Raw genomic sequence first — 27,592 nt, forward strand, 5'->3', positions numbered from 1 at the left:
ATCATTTTGCTTACTTTACTTTGGTTTTATGAGATTTTCATGAAAAAAGTCTTTCGCATTTTCGTGCTTTTAATTTGTTCCCTCCTTTATGACATTAAAGTATATCTATTCTAAAATTAAAAAAAAAAAAACAACAAAAGAAAAACATTACCCAGAATTATCTTTGGCAAAAAGTGCTGGATTCTTACTGCTATTCCAAGCCACATTTCGGGCATCACCATTGGTTGTTTTTATTCTTGGCAGAGGCCTGACCAGTTGGACAAAGTCGATCAGTACAAACGAAGAGTGGCTCGGAAGAAGGTGAGTGAAATAAAAAATTGACCATAGATATCCATGGCCTTGACTGGGAGCCTTTCAATGCTTAGAATATACTTTTTTTTCTAATTTTAGGTCAAGATCACTATTAAGCTAAAACTATCAGATCAAAATACTTTATTTTGAATTGTGACAAAAAAGTTTCATGTTCATTGAACCGTTATAATGTTGAAAGAAAAATGTCTGTAATAAAACGTGCATTTTACTTTGCTGTGCAATCAATCTGGACTTTTCTCTTAGTCATCACACAAAGTGCTCATACCACTGAGTGCTTCCAGTCAAGACTAAAGACATCATTTTTGAAATTAACTTTTCCTAAATATTTCAAAAGGGATCCCAATAACTCAGATGGTAGAGCAATCTTCACAATCAAAGGGACGGAGATCAATCCCGGTGCAGTCAGGATTTTTTTCTGACCCCACTGTCTACCCAGCAGTGATTGGGTAGTTGGGTCTGTTAGATCTCGCAAAAAGTACACTGTGATAGACTATCTTCCTGTCCATAGGGTAGCAAGCAATTGCTATTGTTTGTTTCACGCTATAGAAACTGGGATAAACTCTGGCTCCATGGGCCTAATAGCTCTGAAGGACTACTTTACTTTAAGATTTCAAAACCATATTCTTTATATTCCACTCTTTTTCTTTTATTATTTAAATAAACTGACTGACTCATTCGGACATAGTATTATTGTTGATATGCATATCCAAGAGAGAAAAAAGAAAAGTATTTGCCATTTATTATTATTATTACTATTATTATTATTATTATTATTATTATTATTATTATTATTATTATTATTATTATTATTATTATTATTATTATTATTATTATTATTTTCCTGGTTGTTCGTGGTGCACATTTATGAGCCTCAGTATTGCTCTGAAGCTTGACAACAGCAGGTAGGTATTCCTTAAAACTTGAGCACTTATATAGCACAATATCCTCTAAAATGCTCAAATTGCTTCACAAGGAGTCCCATTAGATCAATAACGTTAATTTCTTATTATTCAGGCATCTGTGGAGGCCATGTTAAAGACAGCCGTCCAGTCGCAGCTAGATGGGGTCAGGACGGGACTTAATCAGCTACAGAGTGCCCTGCAGGATGTCCATCAGATTAAACAAAGGTAATCGGATAACAGCAGTCTCTTGAAATGCGTTCATTCCTCTTGATGCAGTCTCTTGAACTGCGTTCATTCCTCTTGATGCAGTCTCTTGAAATGCGTTCATTCCTCTTGATGCAGTCTCTTGAAATGCGTTCATTCCTCTTGATGCAGTCTCTTGAGATGCGTTCATTCCTCTTGATGCAGTCTCTTGAAATGCGTTCATTCCTCTTGATGCAGTCTCTTGAAATGCGTTCATTCCTCTTGATGCAGTCTCTTGAAATGCGTTCATTCCTCTTGATGCAGTCTCTTGAAATGCGTTTATTCCTCTTGAAGCAGTCTCTTGAAATGCGTTCATTCCTCTTGATGCGAAGTGATATGAATTATTCATGAATGAATTGGTGGCATGCTTGATGTTTTGTGGTGTTAACAAAAATAATAGCTAGAAGAGGGGATGAATAAGACGAAGAAGGAGAAGAGAAGAAGAAGAAGGAGGAGGAGGAGCAGGAGGAGGGAATGATATGTTTAATACATCTTTGCACTGGTTGGTTTGAATTCCTTTTGTTTTCTTGTACCAGCATTGGACTAATTTATAGTGTAAATAATCTATTTTCATGTTTTTATCCTACAGTCTTGATGAGATTGAAGACCATTATAGAGTGATTGAGCCACTCCGTGAGTCTTTGAAGACTCTTAAGGAAGAAAATAGGAGATTTTGTCAGGTGGATATCTTCTCCCCCCCCCCCTCTCTCTCTCTCTCTCTCTCTCTCTCTCTCTCTCTCTCTCTCTCTCTCTCTCTCTCTCTCTCTCTCTATATATATATATATATATATATATATATATATATATATAATATATATATATATATATATTATTTATATAAATATAATTACCAATGTTTTATCGGTGGACAATCCCCTATTACTAAATAGTTTTGAATTTTAAAAAAATATGGAATGGTTTCTTTTTTCTGATTGCCTTTCATATTTGTGTTAATGAAATATTCGTGAAGACTTGATCTTCAGCTATGCATTCATGGGAAGAAAGATTTGAAGTCTTCATTTGTATTGAGCATTTCATGGCCATAGTTGATGCCACAGGGTTCATTTCAAATCTTCATGTTGATATAATAACCTAAATGATTTTCGAAACTTTTCTTTTATACCTTGACATAGACCTGCCTACTTAAAAACTGAAAAATTCTTAGTTTTTAGGAGAAAAGAAAATGCATTCGCTATAATTAACTTTAAAAAATCAACGATTTACTCTCACAAGGATTAAATAACACTCCAAAACCTTTAAAATTATGTGTGCTCTGGCATCAAATTTCATTTTTGAAATTGGACCCAAAATTTCGTAATTCTATGGATTTGATCGTACGTGGCAGGTCTGTTGACACAGTATTTCTGCTTACATGATTATGTGGTGAAAAGTGAAAAAAAAAAGAATTAGGGAAGGTATAATGATCACTTTTCAAATATAGACAGGAACTTGTTTACAAGATAAAGATCTGAACAAGTGTGTATGAAAGGTGCCAGACAAAGAGAGAAAGAAAAATACAAGAAAAAAAAAAAACATCCCAAAAAATCAGTCGACCTCGACTGGGGAGGTCGACTGATTTTTTTTTGGATGTTTTTTTTATCGTGTAAAATTTTTCTTTCTTGCTTTGTCTGGCACCTTTCATACACACTTGCTCAGATCTTTATCTTGCACCGATGCCTGCTGCTTAATTTCTTGATTTAACTTATTCACACCCGATTTGAATCAGGTGATATATAAAATATGGGCCATAGTTTTGCAACACATATCATCAACCTGGTCATTGATCTTGCTCAACATTGCTTGAATTTATTGTAAGACGAGGCCTTGTATCTTTTAGACAATAATGCTAGAAAGGAGAGGATATTTTTAAAAGCCTTGTTGTGCTTACAAGTACCCTGCAATCACAGTAGTGCCTATCATCTGGTACTCCTTCACACCTGAGTCTAGTTGAGTAATATGTTTAAATGACTTACTCTAGGGCATAATACCGGGTTGAGAGTATTTTTTAAGCTAAAATGAAACCAAACTTTTATAGAAGTTAAATTGTGCGGCTATGTGGTCTTGTGGTATGACACTCACTTTCGGATCGAAAGGCCCTGGGTTTGAACCTCACTCGGCGGATAGTGGAGTCCTTGGAAAAGGCTCTTTACTCATATTCTCTCACTATACTCAGGTGTAAAATGAGTACCTGGCCATCAATAGCGTTGTCTTTTTTCGGAAAATAAAATATAATATCGTCTAACAGGCGTCATGTCTCATTCTACATGTATGTGTTGCTGTTGGACAGGAACCCTTTGTAAAGTGCTTTGAGCACATTTAGTGGATATCGCGCTATATAAATGCTCTATTTCTATTTCGAAAAGAAGGTAATAGATTTTTTTGTTTATTTCTGTTCCATACTTCTCCAGTTGTCTGCCGCTCAAGAGAACCTCAAACACATATTTACAGTTCCAGAGAGTGTGGTGAAGACAAGGGAATTAATCAACGAAGGGAAACTACTCCAAGCCCATAAACAGTAAGTCAAATTAACCAAAAAGAAAACAAACTTGAGCTTTTATTTAGCGTAATATCCATTAAACATGCTCAAGGCGCATTACAAAGGGTTCCAATCAACAGCAATTTGTAACATGTAGAACCTGTTGGGCGATATTACATTTTTTCCAACAGAGACAAGACAATGCTTTATTGACCAGTTACTCATTTTACACATGAGTACAGTGACAGAATTTGAGTATAGAGTGAGGCTCGAACTCAGGACCTTCTGATCCAAAAGCGAGTGTCATACCACAAGACCACATAGCTACATTTAAGGATTGGAATATGCTTGAGGAAAGCTAAAATAGTTGTTTTTTTTTTTAATGGCTTCGGAAATGGAAAAAAATATGTAACAGGGAATGTTTAGGGCCCAATATCCTTTTCAGCCAATAAAACATTAAAGAAATTGATACACCACATTAAATCTAGATAGACGTCAGAGACATAGAGAAATAGTTTTATTGATAGTTCATGAATTGATTGACTGGCTGATTGAATCGTTCATGAATTGATTGACTGGCTGATTGAATAGTTCATGAATTGATCGATTGGCTGATTGAATAGTTCATGAATTGATTGACTGGCTGATTGAATAGTTCATGAATTGATCGACTGGCTGATTGAATAGTTCATAAATTGATTGATTGGCTGATTGAATAGTTCATAAATTGATTGACTGGCTGATTGAATAGTTCATAAATTGATTGATTGACTGGCTGATTGAATAGTTCATGAATTGATTGACTGGCTGATTGAATAGTTCATAAATTGATTGACTGGCTGATTGAATAGTTCATGAATTGATTGACTGGCTGATTGAATAGTTCATGAATTGATTGATTGGCTGATTGAATAGTTCATGAATTGATGGACTGGCTGATTGAATAGTTCCTGAATTGATTGACTGGCTGATTGAATAGTTCATGAATTGATTGACTGGCTGATTGAATCGTTCATGAATTGATTGATTGGCTGATTGAATAGTTCATGAATGGATCGACTGGCTGATTGAATAGTTCATGAATTGATTGACTGGCTGATTGAATCGTTCATGAATTGATTGACTGGCTGATTGAATCGTTCATAAATTGATTGACTGGCTGATTGAATAGTTCATGAATTGATTGACTGGCTGATTGAATCGTTCATGAATTGATTGACTGGCTGATTGAATCGTTCATGAATTGATTGACTGGCTGATTGAATCGTTCATAAATTGATGGACTGGCTGATTGAATCGTTCATGAATGGATCGACTGGCTGATTGAATAGTCCATGAATGGATCGACTGGCTGATTGAATAATTCATAAATTGATTGACTGGCTGATTGAATAGTTCATGAATTGATTGACTGTCTGATTGAATAGTCATGAATTGATTGACTGGCTGATTGAATCGTTCATAAATTGATTGACTGGCTGATTGAGTAGTTCATGAATTGATCGACTGGCTGATTGAATAGTTCATAAATTGATTGACTGGCTGATTGAATAGTTCATAAATTGATTGACTGGCTGATTGAATAGTTCATAAATTGATTGACTGGCTGATTGAATCGTTCATAAATTGATTGATTGACTGGCTGATTGAATAGTTCATGAATTGATTGACTGGCTGATTGAATAGTTCATAAATTGATTGACTGGCTGATTGAATAGTTCATGAATTGATTGACTGGCTGATTGAATAGTTCATGAATTGATTGATTGGCTGATTGAATAGTTCATGAATTGATGGACTGGCTGATTGAATAGTTCCTGAATTGATTGACTGGCTGATTGAATAGTTCATGAATTGATTGACTGGCTGATTGAATCGTTCATGAATTGATTGATTGGCTGATTGAATAGTTCATGAATGGATCGACTGGCTGATTGAATAGTTCATGAATTGATTGACTGGCTGATTGAATCGTTCATGAATTAATTGACTGGCTGATTGAGTAGTTCATAAATTGATTGACTGGCTGATTGAATAGTTCATGAATTGATGGACTGGCTGATTGAATCGTTCATGAATGATGGACTGGCTGATTGAATAGTTCATAAATTGATTGATTGGCTGATTGAATAGTTCATAAATTGATTGACTGGCTGATTGAATAGTTCATGAATTGATTGACTGTCTGATTGAATAGTTCATAAATTGATTGATTGGCTGATTGAATAGTTCATAAATTGATTGACTGGCTGATTGAATAGTTCATAAATTGATTGACTGGCTGATTGAATAGTTCATAAATTGATTGACTGGCTGATTGAATCGTTCACGAATTGATTGATCAATTGATTGATTGACTGACTGATTGGTTAATAATAGATGTATTGATTGATCGGATAATTGATATATCTACACCAGACTGACAGATCTAGAGATGTCCAGGGATGATCTCTTACTAGCCTTGCACAGGCAACCCAACAAAAGTCCTACAGATAGAAATGTAAGTTTGGGGATAGATTGGCATAGACCGGAGTTCGTTATTTGTTTTTTATTCTGATTTTTATTTGGGTGGTGGGGGAAGGGGGCCGCGTTAATAAGGCATTGCACTTCTACCTGGATGATCCAGACTCAAGCCCAGCTGTTTTCATCTCCTTGAGTAAGACACTTTCCCCTATTCTCACTGGGGGTGAATGAAGGGGATTTTATTTATATTTATCTATTATCAAAGGTCCTCAATGCTGACTATTTAAAAAATTTGTAGAATTACAGAATTTTGGCTCCATTTTCATAACTTCATGAGCATCTCTAAGTCATTAAAACTTATTGAAAATGAGAGTGACCAGACTACATCATTTTAAGGGTTTTGAAATTTTATTTATTCCTTCTGAGGGTAAATTGTTGATTTTAAGGTTTTTTAAAACTATAGCAACTCCAATTTTCATCTCCTGAAATTTTCAAGTAGACGGGTTTGCAATGCTGTGGCCTAGGCATTCCATAAAGAATATATAACTAATCCATCAATCAAGTGTCTGATGTCTACAGGAATCACTCCTGTTGTCCGAAGTGACAAAATGGAAGTTAGTAATCTAGCCCAAGGAAGAAAAAAAAAAGATGAAAGTGTCTGAGGCTAGGTCTTACATCCTGGTTTTTAGAGTATGATGTAGCCTTTAGTTGTGAAATGGGACCCAATGAGTCAATCTAGTAGTATTATATGGGAGGAATGAACTTGATGAACAAAATTCCGCCTAAAGTCAAATTTCAGAATTTAGGAATTTTAAGATTTTCAAACTTAGAAAAAAACAAAAAAAAAACCCAGAAAAAAAACCCTTTTCTATCCTCAATGGAGTCACTTGTTGTTTTATATCAATTTTTAAAAATAAGTTAAGCTTAGAATTAAATTTTGATCACGAACATTAACCCGACACGATATCGTTTAGAGAGACATATGTTACAGTGAATGACATAATCAGTCGGATGGTGAAAAGGTTTTAACTGAGATATTGCCAAGTTTAGTTAGAATATTAAATTTTATAAAAAATGAGTTCTTGTCATAAATGATTAAATCGAACCTTTTTGTACATCTTCTGGAAATATTTCACTTCTAAATATTTTAGTCAAGTTGAAAAAGTATGAAATTTGAGAAAAGTTGCTGGATACCATTCCCATACATCTGACCATAACTTCATGAAAAATCACACGATTTACTTCAAATAAAGATTAAAATGCTCTGGGGAGCATATTCTTTCTGAAAATGAAAAAAAAAAAGATGCAAATCCAAAATTTTCACCTTCTGACTGATAATGTCATGCACTGACACATATGATTAGAGATCACATATAGCTTTTTAGATGGTCCTTCAGAGCCAATAGGCTCTTTGAACCGGAGTTCAACCCGGTTTCTGGGTGGGGTTCCTTACCTCCCATAGTGGGCAGAGAGGTACATTCTGTGTCTTCTTTCCCCCTATGTCCGTTTTCCAACATGCTTTCTGTCCTTGGCTTGGAATGAGTTTGCTTGGTTTTGTCCTGGACCTGACCGGATTCCCTGACTGGGAGGGAAACACTCAAATGTATAGTTAGTTTTTAGAGGTGATATTTTTTTTCCTTGTAAATCATCTCTTTCATGCACTGTATTTTGTTTTGTTTATGTATTATATATGGTTTGTAAACATTTGAGTGTGTTCCTCTTATTGGGGACCTGTGCTTGTGTCTGGATGAGACTTTTGGGTGATCTCAAACTAATTACACTGATAGTGCACTCTTGGAATCTACATCTGCTCCCTACTTGAACCATTTCCCCTTTGTCTGCCTTATTCTTGGATGCTTTCATTGTAATTCTAGAACTTTTTACTATCCCATTTTCTTCCTTTTTACTGACGCTGATGTGACCTAAATGTGTTGCAAGCGCCGTAAAACCCTTAAAAACAAAACAAACAAATCAACCCGGTTTCTATAGCTCAAAACGGACAAAAGCAATTGTTTGCTTCCCTTTGGATAGGACACTAGTCTATCACAAAGGTACTTTTTGCCAGATCTAACAGACCCAGCTACCCATTCACTGCTGGGTGGACTGGGGGGAGGAGGAGGGTCAGACATTTTTTTTTGACCACACCAGGGATCGATCTTGGTCTTTTTGCATTTGAAGCGAGTGCTCTACCAACTAAGTTATAGGGAACCCCCCCCCCCCCGGTCATATATGTACCTGTCTTGATATTTCAGACTCTAGGCCATTATTTCTCGGAGGTTCAAGAGTTATCCAAGGACTTGGGCAAACAGTTGTGGGTCATTATCCAGAGAACATTGCCCTCAGCACGTCGAGAACCCACTCTTATCTGTACTGCTTTGCGAATCATTGAGAGGGAAGAAAGGTAAGATTATAATTATAATAATAGTAGTAATAATAATAATAATAATAATAATAATAATAATAATTAATAATAATAATAATGATGATGATCATAATGATGATGATAAAATAATAATAGGCTCTCTCTCTCTCTCTCTACCCACATTTTCACACTATACACAGGTGTAAAATGAGCACTTGGCCAGTTAAATGTTGCTGTTGGCTTGGGACTCTTTCATGAAGCTACATGAGAACATTTATGGAAATTGCCCCTTTTTGTTCATTTGTTTAAACAGGTTGCACTGTAAATAGGAAACCTCATAAATGCTTAGAGTGTCCTCACTCCATATTTTCTGCCTTCACCTTTATCCCATCTCTCCCCTCCTTTTAGCTGTCGCTGATGATGGTGACGTGAACAAAATTCACGTAAAACAATTCATATTGCACTTGCTGACCTTCTTTATATTCACAAACCATTATGTTAAAATCTATTAAAATTAATTAATATATTTTTATTCGGATTACTTCTATACAGATGATTAGCATTGTTATTCAATTGGATTTTTTATTACTGAAATTTGTATAATAGTAGATTTGTTTATAGTCCTATTAATTGATTGTTGATCATGAAATTGATAAAATCTAACGCTTGCAACGCATTTAGTTCATTTTAGCGCCAGTAAAAAGGAAGAAAACATGATATACTAATACTCGTTCTGCTTAATTTGACTCCTCTGAATAATAATGTGATGTTTTACCTATTCCACCTTCTCTTTTGATCAGAAATGACATTGCATGGTCTAGGAAATATGACCAGACAGACTTTATGCCCCCGGGTAGGCCTAAACAGTGGAGAAAAAAATGCTTTGAGATATTGCAGTCGTCTATTGCCGCGAGGTATTTATTCATTTACCCATGCTTTAAGTGTCTGTGCTTTTTGCTTATTATTGGTCTTTTGTTTTTTGTTGTTTTAATTGGAAGGCGGCTTGGTTCAGTTCTCATCCCACAAGGAAAGGGGCAGGAGTCAGTTGAGATTTTTATTTTTGTTCGACTCCTCGGACCACCAAGTAGTGATTGGATAGAGAGAAAGATAAAGGGAGTAAATGTGACTCATGCAAGTGAACAACACAAAACAAAACAACGTTTCAGCCTTTGGCCTATTTCAAGTAAACACGAAATATATATATATATATTAGATATTATATATATATATATATTAGATTGTCATAATAGTTGAAACATTATAGGTAAAAATGTGTGTCTTTGTATACGTGTGTGTGTGTGTGTGTGTGTGTGTGTGTGTGCATGCAAAGGAAGAGAGAGAGAGAGAGAGAGAGAGAGAGAGAGAGAGACAGAGAGAGAGAGATAGAGAGAATGAGATCAAATTTATGTAAATCAAGAATAAAGTATGGGGACTGGGGTGTTATTATGACAATCTAATATATATATATATATTTCGTGTTTACTTGAAAAAGACCAAAGTGTCGTTTGTTTTGTGTTGTTCTCTTATATATATATATATATGCCGCATTATATATGAGTCACATTTACTCCCTTTATCTTTCTCTTCATCTTATTGGCTCATTTAGGCACCTCTAGTTGGTAGTTATTCGTTAGTGATTGGATAGTTGGGTGGGATGGAAAGTATTTTGGGATAAACAAGTGACTAATCGTAAAGGTAGTGAACAGTTGTAACTGCACATTTAATACAACTTTAATGGGGATAAACTCTGGTTTAAGGGCCTCAAGGCTGTAAAAGATGAATGTACTTTGATATGTTTTTTTATTTTTTATTTATTTATTTTTCTTTTTTTTTGTGCTGGGGGGGGGGGGGGGGGGGGGGGGAGGATGGTAAGAATTATTTAATTTAGTTCATGACAATGTCTGTTTATACTTCGTACCATTACAGCAGCAACAGCATGCAACAAACTTCATTGACTTTGTGTGGTACACTATCCTCTGTTTGGTGTTTAAAATGAAATGACAGACCATTACTGTCAATCTAATGCTAAAAGTGCCAAATTTTGAGAGATGAGTAGATAAATGGTCAGTGTAGATGAATGGTCAGTGCCTCAAAATGCTTTCAATAGCATTATGAAAAAACAGATGTATGTTACGGCCATGGGTAAAATTTGGCCAATTATTTAGTGTTGTAGAATTTAGTGTCTTGTTGGGGATAAAAAAAAAATGTAAAAAAAAAAAATAGATATCATTACTGAATTATAAAAATATTAAGGATAACAATCATGCATTTTGGGTTGATACATCTTTTAACTTTTTTTTTCAAAATTGATTGGTATTTCGCTTGCAATCCTTGGTAGATATTACACTGGGATAACTTTTGTCACGAAGGTAACATGCACTATGCACTTATTTGCAGTTCTGATAATCCAAATTGTTGTGGTCTCATTGTTGTAATGGAAATACTCTTAAACCAATGCAAAATATTTCCATCACAACAATGTTAAAACGAGCCCATAATTCCGTTAGCTTATCAGATCTGCAAATATGTTGACGTTGCCATATAGCTAAAATTGACATTATTGAATTACTAGAATTAAAATGTACAAGTATCATAGTCACATTTTAAAGTGCAATCTAGATTTGAAACTAATTTTATTATTATTTATTTTACTTTAAAAATCAAAGAAACAAACAAGCAAACAAAAAGATGTTAAGAATGAAATATGCAGCTATGTGGTCTCAGTGCATAGTTGAGTCCTTGGAGAAGGCTCTTTACTCACATTCTCTCACCGTACTCTGGTGTAAAATGAGTACTTGGTCATTAACAGCGTTGTCTCTTTCCCCCCTAAAAAAATTGTATTATCGGCTAACAAGCATCATGTCCCATCCTACATGTTAAATGTTGCTGTTGGCTAGGGACCCCTTGTAAAGAGCTTTGAGCATGTTTTGTGGATATTGCGCTATATAAAAGCTCAATATTTTAAATAAAAACATAAGATGACAAAAATAATGTAGCATAAAATAGTGAATTATAATGTAAAATATTTCTGTCAACTTTTAGAAATAGTCCTTATTCATAGAATACAAACTCAAGAATACTGTAAGGTGGGTTATAAGGTGAGTTATAATTATGATTCTGTTCTGAGATTATTTTTTTTTTCAAATTTATTTATTTATTTTAAAAATTTTTTTTATTGATCAGGATTGAAGGATGTCAATTAGACACTCGTGACCAGAACAAAATGTGGCTGGTGAGGCATTTGGAGGTCACAAGGCAGATCATGATCGATGATCTCAAGGTTGTCAAGGTCAGAGGTCATGTCCTATGAAAATCTAATTATATATTTGTTATTCCTATATGCCTAGAAAAAAAAAAAAAAAAAAAAAAAAAAAAAAAAAAAAAAAAAAAAAAAAAAAAAAAAAAAAAAAAAAAAAAAAAAAAAAAAAAAAAAAAAAAAAAAAAAAAAAAAAAAAAAAAAAAAAAAAAAAAAAAAAAAAAAAAAAAAAAAAAAAAAAAAAAAAAAAAAAAAGATAGATAACTGCTCGATTTGAAACATCTTCTTTTGGCTTGGGTGCAGTCGCCGGTGATTCGTAGGCGTATGCTCGCTAGTTGTTTGCCTGGATAGGTTGTTGCGGAGTTTCTGTTTATGGAGGTGTATGTAGTATGGGATGAGTAATGTAGTGAGTAGATGAGATAATCTAAGAGAGAGGAGAGAGAGGGTGAGGTGTGTTGTGGGTGTGTGGTCTGCGTGTGTGGAGTGTTGTGGAGAGAGAGAGAGAGAGAGAGAGAGAGAGAGAGAGAGAAACAGGGCGGGGGGGCACACAAAATTAACTAAATGTACTCACATTCCTTAATTGTGTGTGTGTGAGAGAGAGAGAGAGAGAGAGAGAGAGAGAGAGAGAGAGAGAGAGAGAGAGAGAGAGAGAGAGAGAGAGAGAGAGAGAGAGAGAGAGAGAGAGAAAATAAGTAGGAGTGAAATATCTGTTCAATGTTATCGTTATTATATAACGTCATAACAGGTGTAACTAAATGACAAATTGCCATATTTATGGACAACAAAGATCTATCATTATTATGATAATCTGTGATTTTAAAATTTACTTTGGGGTTGGGTGGGTTGGGGATAGATAGATAGATATATTGGTAGGTAGATAGGTAGTTAGGTAGGTAGATATAATATAGCGAGAGGAGAGAGAGAGAAAGAGAGAGAGAGAGATAGATAGACAGAGGCAGAAAGAGAGAGAGAGAGAGAGAGAGAGAGAGAAGGGGGGGGGGGGGGGGGGGGGCACGCAAAATAAACAAAATGTACAACTCAGCGTCTTCCATGTTCAACTCAATATCTAAAATATCTCAGATCTTATTAGTACTAGCCTACTACGTATAGATCAAGAAATCTCAAGTGTCACTGATGGTTGTCTATAACATGTGGGAACAGATCTCCACTCAATACTAAAATGAAAAAGACTAAATTTCAACAAAGAGTCACTGATCGGTGTCTACAACACATGGCCCAATAAAAATAAAAACAAAACAAAGGGTACACACACACGTGCCCAGTTTATTAGACCTCCCCCTCCCCTCCTCCCCCTCTAGTCTAGCGAGGCGAAACCGGCGGACAGCCAAGGAGCATGTTGCTAACACGCGCTAACAAATCACTAGGCAAGTGTGGTATGTGCCACGCGAACGGCGAGTTGTCCCTTCTAGTCGTAGCTCCTCTTTCTAGGCTATTTGGCTCTTCCTTTTTGGCCATATTGATATTAATGGTAACATTATAATATTATAAATGTTATTGTGAGGACAGTAAATGCATGGAACAGTTTGAAGTCTATAAGTCCCAAAACTATAAATCATTTCAAAAGTGCAATAGACAGGGAGCTATGTAACTAAAAATTCGAATTTGATGAATTTTTTCATTTCCCCGCCCCCCCCCCCCGATGACTATGATGTTACTAGTGTGCATCTGTGTGAGTGTGTCTATGTCAATATTGTATTGTTATAAATGTGTAACCAAATGACAAATTGCCATTTTTTTTAGGACAATAAATATTGATTATTATTATTATTATTATTATTATTATTATTATTATTATTATTATTATTATTATTATTATTATTATTATTATTATTATTATTATTATTATTATTATTATTAAGTTTTACATTGATATATTTTTGATAGCTTATGATATAGATAGCACTTGGCTAAGAAGCTCACACCATTGCCATCTGGAAATATAACGATCCAAAACACAAAACTCTGTGTAACCTTGAACATACATAGTCTAATTAATACAGTTTAGTGTGAATTACTCAGAAACATGGATGGCAAAAATCAATAACAAAGCCCAGAGTGACGTTATCTTCATTCTATCTATAAATGCTGATCATAGTTATGATCAGATCTTGGAATGTTTTACCTGAACCTTTCTTCTTTTTTTTTCAAAGAGTATTTGAAGGCCTTTGATCTAAGCAATCCTTCTTACGATATGTTGTGATATGCTAATAATAATAATAATAATAATAATAATAATAATAATAATAATAATAATAATAATAATAATAATAATAATACTTGTCTACAACATTAAATATATTTTTGCAAACAATCCGAGTCACTTTTCCCTTCATTCTCTATGCAATCTTGCAGTCCAATTGATAAAAACCAACAGTATTATGTAGAAGCCTGTAGGTAAAAATTTCCTAGACGGGAAAAAGCACATGTCAGTTGTCCTTTAGTTTCTACTCTCGTATTTTGTGAAATCGTGAGAAGTGTATGATTTCATTAGAATTGTATGATATTGTTAGAATTATATAATCTCATTAGAATTGTATGATATCATTAGAATTGTATGATATCACTAGAATTGTATGATTTCATTAGAATTGTATGATATTGTTAGAATTATATAATCTCATTAGAATTGTATGATATCATTAGAATTGTATGATATCACTAGAATTGTATGATATCATTAGAATTGGATGATATCACTAGAATTGTATGATATCACTAGAATTGTATGATATCATTAAAATTATATGATATTGTTAGAATTATATGATTTCATTAGAATTGTATGATATCACTAAAATTGTATGATATCACTAGAATTGTATGATATCATTAAAATTATATGATATTGTTAGAATTATATGATTTCATTAGAATTGTATGATATCATTAGAATTGTATGATATCACTAGAATTGTATGATATCATTAGAATTGCATGACATCATAAGAATTGTATGATATCACTAGAATTGTATGACATCATAAGAATTGTATGATATCACTAGAATTGTATGATATCACTAGAATTGTATGATATCATTAGAATTATATGATATCATTAGAATTGTATATCACTAGAATTGTAAGATATCACTAGAATTGTATGATATCACTAGAATTGTAAGATATCACTAGAATTGTATGATAGTGTTAGAATTATATGATCTCATTAGAATTGCATGATATCATTAGAATTGTATGATATCATTAGAATTGTATGATATCATTAGAATTGTATGATATCACTAGAATTGTATGATATCATTAGAATTGTATGATATCACTAGAATTGTATATCATTAGAATTGTATGATATCACTAGAATTGTATGATATCACTAGAATTGTATGATATCACTAGAATTGTATGATATCATTAGAATTATATGATATTGTTAGAATTATATGATCTCATTAGAATTGTATGATATCATTAGAATTGTATGATATCACTAGAATTGGATGATATCATTAGAATTTTATGATATCACTAGAATTGTATGATATCATTAGAATTGTATGATATCACTAGAATTGTATGATATCACTAGAATTGTATGATATCATTAGAATTGTATGATATCATTAGAATTGTATGATATCACTAGAATTGTATGATATCACTAGAATTGTATGATATCACTAGAATTGTATGATATCACTAGAATTGTATATCACTAGAATTGTATGATATCATTAGAACTGTATGATATCACTAGAAATGTATGATTTAACTAGAATTGTATGATATCACTAGAATTGTATGATATCACTAGAATTGTATGATATCACTAGAATTGTATGATTTCGCTAGAATTGTATGATATCACTAGAATTATATGATATCATTAGAATTATATGATATTGTTAGAATTATATGATCTCTTTAGAATTGGATGATATCATTAGAATTGTATGATATCACTAGAATTGGATGATATCATTAGAATTGGATGATATCACTAGAATTGTATGATATCATTAGAATTGTATGATATCACTAGAATTGTATGACATCATTAGAATTATATGATCTCATTAGAATTGTATGATATCACTAGAATTGTATGATATTACTAAACTTGTATGATATCACTAGAATTGTATGATATCATTAGAATTGTATGATATCATTAGAATTGTATGATATCACTAGAATTGTATGATATCACTAGAATTGTATGATATCACTAGAATTGTATGATATCACTAGAATTGTATGATATCATTAGAATTGTATGATATCACTAGAATTGTATGATATCATTAGAATTGTATGATATCACTAGAATTGTATGATATCGTTAGAATTGTATGATATCACTAGAATTGTATGATATCATTAGAATTGTATGATATCACTAGAATTGTATGATATCATTAGAATTGTATGATATCACTAGAATTGTATGACATCATAGAATTATATGATTCATTAGAATTGTATGTATCACTGATGTATTCATAGAATTGTATGATATCACTAGAATTGTATGATATCACTAGAATTGTATGATATCACTAGAATTGTATGATATCATTAGAATTGTATGATATCACTAGAATTGTATGATATCACTAGAATTGTATGATATCACTAGAATTGTATGATATCATTAGAATTGTATGATATCACTAGAATTGTATGATATCGTTAGAATTGTATGATATCACTAGAATTATATGATGTCACTAGAATTGTATGATATCATTAGAATTGTATGATATCGTTAGAATTGTATGATATCACTAGAATTATATGATATCGTTAGAATTGATCTTTTCAGACCCTGCTGCCCCCAGTGTTCCCACCAGAATATGATGTGGTCAAACGTTACACAAAGATGTACCACAAGGCCCTGGCTGCTCATGTAAGTTTTATTTTCAATAATCACCCGTTCGATTTTCTACAGTCATTCGTTTGTGGAATAGATTACCTCAGGAAGTGATATGAAGATCTGAACAAGTGTGTATGAAACAGTCATCATCTTCATCATCATCATTGTCTTTTTCACCGTGGGTCAGGTATAAGCTACAGACAAACTGTTTCCATCCTCTATCCTGAACTAACTTTTTTTTAATCTCATTCCATGTCTTATCACTTCTCTGTATATCAGCTTCTTTAATTCTTCTCCTTGGCCTTCCCCTTGATCTTATGCCTTGAGGGTTCCAATCCAATACTTTCTTTGTTATAGTGGAATCATTCTTTCTAAGGGTGTGTCCAATCCACCTCCATCATCTTCTTCCTATTTCCTCTCCCACTGGTTTCTGCTGTGTTCTTTTCCATACTTCTTCATATGAAACAGTGCCGGACAATAAAGAAAAATTCAAGAAAAAACCCATGGTTTTTTTTGTTGTATATTTTTCTTTCTTGCTTTGTCTGGCACTGTTTCATACACACTTTTTCAGATCTTTATCTTACACCAGTGCCTGCTTTCTAATTTTTCGCTTTGAAATGATAGAAGCAACAGATGTGGAAAAATTTGTACGCTATAAACCCTCAGTTTATTTTACTTACTAGAGCTTTTATATAGCGCAATATCCACTAAACGTGCTCAAAACATTTTACAAAGGGTCCCTGGCCAACAGCAACACTTAACACGTAGGACACGATATAACGCCTGTTAGGCGATATTATATTTTTTTTGGACAGAGGCAACTCTGTTAACAGCCAGGTACTCATTTTACATGTAAGTACAGTGAGAGAATGTGAGTAAAGAGCCTTTTCCAAGGACTCAACTATGTGCAGAGCGAGGCTCGAACCCAGGATCTTCTGATCCGAAAGCTAGTGTCATACCACAAGACCACATAGCCACACATCTGCTTAACAGAAGAAAAAAAAAGTAAATACAATAAGAATTTTTACGGGAGTTTAGTGCTCAGAAAAGGGTTGACCAATGTGATTGTGTAAAAGTTCCGTAAAATTTTTGCCTCCTGAATTGGCAACCCTGTTGTATTGTATAGCGCTTTGAGCATGTTTGGAGGATATTGCGCTATATAAAAGCTGAAGTTTGTTTGTTTGATATTTAATTTGAAAATATGAAAAAAAAATAAATTTTAAAGCAGTTTATTAAAAGAGGAAGAAGATGTTATTTAATTTGAAAATATGCACACAAAAAAATTTTTAAGAAAAAAAAAAAGCAGTTTATTAAGAGGAAGAATATGTTGTCGAATATTTCAATCCCATAGAAATATGGAACAGCAGAGTGTGTTAATTATATTTAACTTTGCTTTCACAGTTGGAAGAGATGATTCAACAAGAACTGGAAGGGAATGAGATTGTATCCCTCCTGCAGTGGGTTGGAGCTTATGAGTAAGTTGTGGAAGAAAGGGAGAGAGAAAAAGAGAGAGAGAGGGGAGAGAAGAGAGAGGAGGAGAGAGAGGAGAGAGAGAGGAGGAGAGAGAGAGAGAGAGAGAGAGAGAGGAGAGGGAGAGAGAGGGGGGGGGGCAAGAGAGAACAGAGAGGGACATACACATACAAAGAGAGAGAAGGGGGGGGGGGGTTAGAGAGAGAGAGAGAGAACCAGAGAGGGAGACACACACACACATACATACAGAGAGAGAAAGAGAGGTAAAAAGAAATTCTGCTTTAAATTGTCTCCCTTCTATTAAAAAAAAAAAACAGTTCCCCAGAATTGATGCGACACCCAGACCTGAATATTGATGTAAAGGAATTAGGACCTCTCTTAGACAATATGACCATTACTCATCTACGCAACAAGTGAGTTTAGTAGTAGTTTAGCTACAGAAAACCATTGTAATATCATCATTCTTCTCACCACGATCATCATATAATCATCAGAATCATTATAGCATAATCACTGAATATTACCCTCATCATCATCATCATCATCATCATCATCATCATCATCATCATCACCATCATCAATATCATCATCATCATTATCAATATCATCATCATCAACATCATATGGTAATGGATATGATACTTATCTTTACCTATTTTTTTTTTTTCTTTTTGTTTTGTTTTTGTTTTATAAAACAGATACTTGAAGAACATGAAACAAAACATCACGGAATGGAGTCGAAACACTCTAAAGTCAGATATGAAGGTACATTGATACATATTTCATTGTAACAACCAATTATTAACATGTTAAAAAAAAATAAATTAATTGAGCTTTTATATAGCGCAATATCCACTAAATGTGCTCAATTTAAAATTTAAAGGCATCAGATGTCACAATGATGACTCAGGAATTGGTCTGTGAAAAAAATGCATTCATAAAAACCCCCCAAAAAACACACATAGTCCTTCAGAGCCATTGGGGTGTCCTGATAGCTCAGTTGGTAGAGCACTTCCATCACGTGCAGAGGGACCAAGATCAATCCCGGGTGCAGTCGATTTTTTTTCTGATCCCGTCCACCCAACAATGAATGGGTAGCTGAATCTGTTAGATTTGGTGGAAAGTACTTTGTGAAAGAGTGTGATCGATTGTCCGTTTCTCGCCATAGAAACTGGGATAAACTCTGGCTCCATGGCTCTGAAGAACTACTTTCAACAATAGTAATTGCTTGCTACCCGTTGAATTGGATGATAGTCTATCGCAAAGTACTTTCTTCTAACTGATTCAGCTACCCATTCACTGCTGGGTGGACGGGAGGATGTCAGAAGAAAAAAAAATCTCGACTTCACTGGGATCGATTTCAGTCCCTTTGCGTGTGTAGCGAGTGCTCTACCAACTGAGCTATCAAGATCTCCGTTCATGACAATAGCTAATTTATTTTTCTTCACTCATGTCTGTAGGAGTGGATGAATGATGAAGTACCTGATCAGGATGGTGATGGTTTCTACAATACACAACTCCCCGTCATTATCTTTCAGATGATGGAACAGAATGTAGGTTTTTAAAAAATATTTGGCAGTGTAGGTCATTGTCATTCAATATCTAGGTGCATTTGCTCCTTTTTTTTTTCCTCTTATTTTTCACCTCTCCATTTTCCTCCTCCTCCTCCTCCTTCTTGTTCTTTTTCTTCTTGTTCTTCTTCATCTGGGGTTAATTATTTGATATTCATTTGTTCAACTCCTAAGGGAAGGGGGGGGGGGGGAACTTGGATTTGAATGATTCATTTAGAAGTAGTTTATGGACACATCAGCAATAGCAACAGCTGTAAAAACAGTAATGATGATGATTATTATGATGGTAATAATGATGATTATTAAGACGATGGTGTAAGGACGATAATTCTAAAAATAAAAGTTGTCACGATGATAATATGTCATCATTTGTTAATTTTTTTCTTCCAGCTTCAAGTTGCCAACATGATAGGGCAGGAATTGGTGATGAGAGCCCTAGAATTGTTTGCAGATGAGCTCAAACGATTTGCTCAAGAATATCAAAGCAAGTGGATTCCTCTTTAAAAAATTTGTTTTAACCTTTTCATGTCGTAAAACAATTTCAACAAAGCATCTTGGCCTTCCTTCAGTATCCTCAAGTAATATTGCTCAAAGCGCTTTACAAGGGGTCCCTGGCTAACAGCAACACTTAACATTTAGGACGGGACATGACGCCTGTTAGGCGATATTACAATTTTTCGGACAGAGACAACGCTGTTACACCTGAGTATGGTGAGAGAATGTGAGTAAAGGACTCAACTATGCGCCGAGCGAGGCTCGAACCCAGGACCTTCCGATCCAAAAGCGAGTGTCATACCACTAGACCGCATAGCAGCAAGATGGAGAGAAGTGACCAAGTGGTTAACCCTCTCCTTACCAGCCATTTTCAGGATTTTCCCCAAAACATCACACCCAACTAACACAAAAATATGTTTTATCACTCAAACACAATAGCAGTAAAATTCTTCTGATACATACTTTCTTTAGCAAGACGTGCTCTACAACACACTGGCTTGTTTTTTTTTAAATTTATGATGCACAAAAGAAATTTGAATAAGAAAAAATTGTTGGTTGTATTGTAACGAATGTGATGATTTTCCTATGGTTAGTAAGGAGAGGGTTAAGGCATTGTACTGTGACCCGGAAGTGCTTCAGGCACTTTTGTTTCGAAAGTAAGTGTCATACCACAAGACAACATAGCTTCCTAGCGATACAAAAAAATTTCAATTGTCATATTTTGGGTTGAGTCTGTCAAAGACTGTCAACACTTTACATGCATAGTCAGAAGTGCAGGGTGTACCAGTTTTAAATCTCCCCTCTGGGATGAATTAAGAAAATTTTCATTTAATTTTAGACCACAACCTCAAGAATACATCGATTCGTCATCAAGTAGGTTTTAATTTAAAGTCTTTGATTCTCTTGGTGTCCACAGCTGAGCTCAGGGTTTATGAAGAGAAGCATTTGGCTGACAGGAAAGAGCCCAAATATTTTATTCATTATCTGGTAAGATTTCGACAAATATTTTATTCATTATCTGGAAAGATTTCGACAAATATTTTATTCATTATCTGGAAAGATATCGACAAATATTTTATTCATTATCTGGAAAGATATCCACAAATATTTTATTCATTTTCTGGAAAGATATCCACAATATTTTATTCATTTTCTGGAAAGATATCCACAAATATTTTATTCATTATCTGGAAAGATATCCACAAATATTTTATTCATTATCTGGAAAGATATCCACAAATATTTTATTCATTATCTGGAAAGATATCCCCAAATATTTTATTCATTTTCTGGAAAGATATCCACAAATATTTTATTCATTTTCTGGAAAGATATCCACAAATATTTTATTCATTTTCTGGAAAGATATCCACAAATATTTTATTCATTTTCTGGAAAGATATCCACAAATATTTTTATTCATTATCTGGAAAGATATCCACAAATATTTTATTCATTATCTGGAAAGATATCCACAAATATTTTATTCATTATCTGGAAAGATATCCACAAATATTTTATTCATTTTCTGGAAAGATATCCACAAATATTTTATTCATTTTCTGGAAAGATATCCACAAATATTTTATTCATTTTCTGGAAAGATATCCACAAATATTTTATTCATTATCTGGAAAGATATCCACAAATATTTTATTCATTATCTGGAAAGATATCCACAAATATTTTATTCATTATCTGGAAAGATATCCACAAATATTTTATTCATTATCTGGAAAGATTTCGACAAATATTTTATTCATTATCTGGTAAGATTTCGACAAATATTTTATTCATTATCTGGAAAGATTTTTTACAAACTTTTGATTTCATTTCAATTTTAACTCATTGAGTTTGTAGTATGACTACTTAATCTTCGTGAGGTTGGTAGGCGCAGGAGTAGGGGAGTGGGTTTGAGAGCAAAAGGGTTAACAGTCATAACACTGTACATGACATTTTAAAGATGGAAATAACAATGAGTTAAAAATTTAGTCACTCTTTGCAGTTTATTTATCTTACCCACTCTCTCTCTCTCTCTCTCTCTCTCTCTCTCTCTCTCTCTCTCTCTCTCTCTCTCTCTCTCTCTCTCTCTCTCTCTCCTTCTCTCTTCCTCTCTCTCTCCCTCTCCCTCTCTCTCTTTCCCTCTCTCTCTCTCCCTCTCTCTCTCCCTCTCTCTCTCTCTCTCTCTCTCTCTCTCTCTCTCTCTCTCTCTCTCTCTCTCTCTCTCTCAGATAGCCAATGCCAACAACTGTTTGTCATTTGGTGAATACATGAAAGAGTTGAGGAAGAGATACATCAAAACGGAATATGAGGAGGAAGCAGATGACGACACGGAACAGATACGGAGAGATCCATTCCAGCAACTGACAGATAGGTTTGGAGTCATTGCTACAAAATGGTAATTTTCTACATCTCAGGCTACACTAACTACCATAATCTGACAATAAACTTTTTTTTTTCATTTTGGTCAGAAAACATTGATCAGAATTTTTATCTGCCATCAATCTGTTTTTTTTTGTTTTTTTTTTAGTAATGTATTCGAGCCTCGCTCAGCACATAGTTGAGTCCTCTTTCTTTACTCACATTCTCTCACATTATTCATGTGTAACATTGTCTCTATTGAAAAAAACAGTAATATCGCCTAACAGGCTTCATGTCTCGTTCTACATTATACATGTTGCTGTTGGTCGGGGACCACTTGTATAGCGCCTTGAGCATGTTTAGTGGATATTGTGCTATATATAGACGCTCAAGGTTTATGTATGTTTTCATTTATTTTATTTTTTTTTGGCTGAAAAAAGGGTTTTGAGCCTGATATGTTCCGTGTTTGGGATTTTGTTCTTTTTTTTTTCGAAGCTGTTCTATTCATTTTTGTTTATTACTCTTTACAGTCCACAACTTCTAACAACTTAGTATCACTAGGTGGGGTTCCTGACCTCCCAAAGTGGGCAGGGAGGTACTTGCTGTCTTCAATACCCCTATATCTGTTTTCCAACTTGCTTTCTGTCTTTGTCTTGGAATGAGATTACTTGGTTTTGTCCTGGCCCTGGCCGGATACCCTGGCTGAGAGGGAAACAGTCAAATGTATAGTTGATTTTGGGAGATGATATATTTTTCCTTGTCAATCTTCTCTTTGTTATGTACTTATTTTTTTTTTTTTTTTTTTTAACACATGAATTGTAAACATTCGAGTTTATTCCACTTAGTGGGATCCTTGTTGGTGTCTGGATGAGACTTTAAGGTGACCTCAAACTAAGTACATTGACGGTATGCTCTTGTAATCTACGTGTTTTTTCTATTTGAACCAATTCCCCTTTGTCTTACTTTTTCTTGGGTGTTTTGATTGTAAATCTAGAATATTTTGACTGTTCCATTTTCTTCCTTTTACTGGTGCTGATATGACTTAAATGTGTCGCAAGCGCTGTGCGTGAAACCCTTAAAAACAAACAAACAACTTAGTATCACAATGATTTCAAGTCAAATTTTCTTTCTTTTTTGTCTTCATTTCTATTGAGTCATTTTGTTTGTATTTCAGTTGTGATATCATGCTAGAAGAATTATTCATTGATTTGAGAGACAGCAACTGTTTGAATGACCTTATGACCCGGAATTGGTAAGTGTTTGCTCATGAATTGGTTGATAATTGAAATGGAATGAATTGATGAATGGATGTTAGACTGACAGATCATGGATAGATGATGGATGGATGAATGTTAGACAGAGAGAATAAGATGGATGAATGGATGTTAGACAGAGGGATCATAGGTAGATGCTTGATGTATGGATGGATGGATGAATGGATGTTAGAGAGATCGTGGATAGATGCTTAATGGATGATTGGATAGATGGATGGATGAATGGATGTTAGACAGAGAGATCATGGATAGATGCTTAATGGATGGATGAATGGATGTTAGATCATGGATAGATGCTCGATGGATGGTTGGATAGATGGATGGATGAATGGATGTTAGACAGAGATCATGGGATGGATGGATGGATGAATGGATAAAAGCCAGAGGGATCATGGAAAGATGCTTGATGGATGGGTGGGTGAGTAGATGGATGGATGTAAGGAGCTACTCCAAACCGGTGCTTATCGGCCGTCAGCGCCGTAAATTTAAACGAAAATAAGGCTTTTGTATCAATTCAGTCTTATCCTCGTACAAAAGTTATTGCATTTTCGTTGATATCATTCTAAAGGTCAATTCTTGCTCTTTTTAATGGTATCAAATTTGTATCAAAATACATTGAGGAAAATAAATTGTGACTGTTTGTTTGTAGGTCACTTTTAGCGGAATACTACGGGCTCGAGCGGTCATTTGATACCCATGTCTTTTTATTTTTCAAAGCCAGGTCGCGCCGTGAAACGCAATGATTCAAAAGTTACTTATTCGAAAAGAAAATTGTACGACGTTTAATTCGATATAACTTTAAGTGGTATCGATCCCATTTTTCAACTTTTAATAGCAGTTTTTTAAAGATAAGTCGGAAAAAAAGTCGTTTAATTTTATCAGAACATACTTAAAGTGGTATCAAAATAAAGAGCAACCTTTTTTCTTTACATTTATGGGAACTACATCCCAATAAATTGTATGGCGTTAGCTGGGTGTTCGATTATAAAAACCATACAACGCGCCCGTTTCTGCCCATCTTTCACTTGCTCCTCTCTCAAAGTCGGTGCTAACGGGTCGCGGGATTTTCGTCAGTGATTGGGAATCACAAACAGTTTTCATGGATTTGAAGTCTAAAGTCGGTAAGTAAAATGATAATTAAGAATATTAGTGGAAATAAATATGTTTGTTGTTGTAAAAAAGTCTGTAAAAGTGTTTAAATTTCATGTTGGATTGGACCTGTGTCAACTGAGTAACGATGAACCGTCCAGTTTCATTATCTCCTCCACTCCAGCTACCTGTACTTTACATGCCTTTGTAATTTTCATGCTTTGTCTTTTGTATAACATTTTTATTTCTTTGTTTAGGTCAATATCTTGTTAACATATTTCATTTGTTTAAGTTTATGTTTTGATTATCTTTTATCTGTTTACTGTTATTATTTAAGGTATGGGGTACAGGTCTGTACGAATTCATAATTTAAAATGGCGGCCATGAAAGTTAATCTCATTGACCTGCCGAGTCCATTGTTGGTTTATGAATCTCAAAGTTTAAGTGGGCTTGAATAGTAGTGGGAACATTAATTTCAAATTCAGTTACAAGTGACATGGATACTGGTTTTATTTCTTTTTTTTTCTCTTTTCCGATTCCAGTGGCATTTAGAGTAATAGTTGATTGACAAATGTTTGCCTTTTACTTGTACTACAGCTTCAACCCCTTACAACATGGACTGGTCGGATTGATGTGATGTATTAGTATTTTACCTTCTTGTGCTCATTAAGTAAAACAATTCATTTTAATTTCAGTTGACGAAGTTTACAATGGCCTTAGAAGTTCATTCCTGGCTGTTGGAAAGGGAAGACGTCCCAATGTTCCGACCATCAATGTCATTACGAGGCGTCTTCTGGTTCAGTTGTATTTCCTGAAAGAGGAGGGACGGCGACCATGGAGAGAGGTATGTTGTGTGATATTTGTTTTTGTTTGTGGAGTTGTAGTAGTGTGCCGATGGAGTTGTGGCCTTATAAAAAATATGCAGATCTGGAGGCAATTTTTTTTTATAATGATGAATGATCATCAAAGATGTCATTTTGTAGTCAGGCGATATTTAACTAATACACAAGTTTTGTCCGCAGCTGGTGTCAAGAATCGTATTAGTACTGTAGTTCTATATGGCTATTAACCTTTTTTTTTTTTCTTTTTCATTTATGCTTCTCTAGGTGGAGGACTGGATCCTGAAATTGAAACCTGACCTGGGGCATCATGTAAGAGGACGCGTTCGTGCAATCGTGGAATACTCGTACAAGTGGTGTCACAGTGAGGATTGTTGTTTGGATGTATTCCTTGAGGAACGTGTGAATTTTTTAGCTTTGTCACCTTATTTGTCCTCTATTGGAATTAATCGACAGACATTCAGCGATCCTGAGAATTTTGATGTTACTGATATTGTTGTTTGTAATGAATTAATTGTTGAGCTTCATAAGGCTAAGGCTATCATGAAATCTTCAAAAAACCATTTTCACTTGTGGGTTGCTAAATTTGTTAAGTGTCAAGTCACTTCAAAACTTGCTCGCCATGGGGACAAAATTGTTACAGATTATTTTAATCTTAAGAATAATAGATCTCCCATGCAGGACTTTCTTCATAAAGCTTTCACTTTTAATGTAGATTTACAATCAGATCTTCAGATTCCTGCACCCCAGCCCATTCTTTCTCCGACTGTGAAAAAACATTGTACAGATTGTCTTCATTTAAAGGAGGAAGTTAAAAGTTTAAAAGATTTGATTCTTCTACTGCAGTCGGAGAAACATACTTTAAATACTGAAATCCAGAGTTTGAAATCAAATAGTGAACTTTTGCGTGTGCAGCACGACGCAGATCTTTGTCTGGCTAAGGATAAGGTTGATGTTTTAAAATTGAAAGTTAAATGTGCCAAAAACAAATCAAAATCTGAAGTAAAATGTATTAAAGACAGTATGTCAAAAAATGAAATTTCTTTGAAAAATGACATTTCTAATTTAGAAAAAAAACTCAGCAAAGCTAAGTCAAAGAGCAAAGAATTGAAAAAACAGCTTACATCTTCTGAGGAGGAAGTTGCTGCTTTAAATAACAAATTATTCTTAAACATGAATGATTTCAATGTTGCTGTTAAGGGTACAAAAATAATGTCTATAGTGATGCCATACGTACGACTGCTATAGGCCTTGTGTGTGAAACTGGTGTATCAGCTGCCAATGTTAGCAAAGTAATTGAAATTGTTGCTAATAATTTATTCCAATATTCCTTTATTGAAAAATTACCCTGCATGCAGACTGTATTAAATATTGTTGATGAAGGCTATGCCCTTTCTCGGTTTCAAATAGTTGAAAGCATTTTGAAAGTTGATGATGTCACTCTTCATAGCGATGGTACCAGTCATGACCAAAAAAAAATTGTTGGCCATCAGTTGTCACTAAGTAATGGGGATACTTTTTATTTAGGCTATGCTCCTGTTGCCACTGAAAATTCTAATACTTTGTTAGATTTGGCTTTGAGTGTTCTGTCACAAATTTCTGTAACATATGCTCAATTTGCT

General features: G+C 34.3%; 2 protein-coding genes across 8 annotated transcripts in view; both read left to right on the forward strand.

Moving 5' to 3' along the window:
- LOC144956876 (exocyst complex component 3-like) overlaps positions 1 to 27,592 on the forward strand; it is a 50,007-nt gene that overhangs the window by 11,421 nt on the left and 10,994 nt on the right. For 6 of the 7 annotated variants that reach the window (XM_078887668.1, XM_078887665.1, XM_078887666.1 and 3 more), the window contains 17 exons: positions 244 to 300; positions 1,327 to 1,439; positions 2,047 to 2,137; positions 3,866 to 3,972; positions 6,352 to 6,433; positions 8,649 to 8,797; positions 9,559 to 9,672; positions 11,942 to 12,047; positions 16,821 to 16,904; positions 18,273 to 18,346; positions 18,659 to 18,754; positions 19,040 to 19,106; positions 19,802 to 19,894; positions 20,303 to 20,396; positions 21,324 to 21,394; positions 22,639 to 22,805; positions 23,943 to 24,020. In XM_078887668.1, the coding sequence (XP_078743794.1) occupies positions 244 to 300; positions 1,327 to 1,439; positions 2,047 to 2,137; positions 3,866 to 3,972; positions 6,352 to 6,433; positions 8,649 to 8,797; positions 9,559 to 9,672; positions 11,942 to 12,047; positions 16,821 to 16,904; positions 18,273 to 18,346; positions 18,659 to 18,754; positions 19,040 to 19,106; positions 19,802 to 19,894; positions 20,303 to 20,396; positions 21,324 to 21,394; positions 22,639 to 22,805; positions 23,943 to 24,020 (1,643 nt within the window). The remainder of the gene's footprint in view (positions 1 to 243; positions 301 to 1,326; positions 1,440 to 2,046; positions 2,138 to 3,865; positions 3,973 to 6,351; positions 6,434 to 8,648; positions 8,798 to 9,558; positions 9,673 to 11,941; positions 12,048 to 16,820; positions 16,905 to 18,272; positions 18,347 to 18,658; positions 18,755 to 19,039; positions 19,107 to 19,801; positions 19,895 to 20,302; positions 20,397 to 21,323; positions 21,395 to 22,638; positions 22,806 to 23,942; positions 24,021 to 27,592) is intronic. The other variant, XM_078887671.1, reaches the window with a different exon arrangement.
- LOC144957083 (uncharacterized) lies at positions 24,047 to 27,218 on the forward strand. The gene is made up of 3 exons (XM_078888048.1): positions 24,047 to 25,163; positions 25,827 to 25,975; positions 26,238 to 27,218. Exons 1-3 carry the CDS (start codon positions 25,142 to 25,144, stop codon positions 27,216 to 27,218), a joined length of 1,152 nt encoding a protein of 383 aa, XP_078744174.1. The 5' UTR covers positions 24,047 to 25,141.

This window comes from Berghia stephanieae, chromosome 11, assembly GCF_034508935.2.
Source record: "Berghia stephanieae isolate SIO BIC M18660-M18661 chromosome 11, UCSD_Bste_1.3, whole genome shotgun sequence".
NCBI classification, from domain to species: domain Eukaryota; kingdom Metazoa; phylum Mollusca; class Gastropoda; order Nudibranchia; family Aeolidiidae; genus Berghia; species Berghia stephanieae.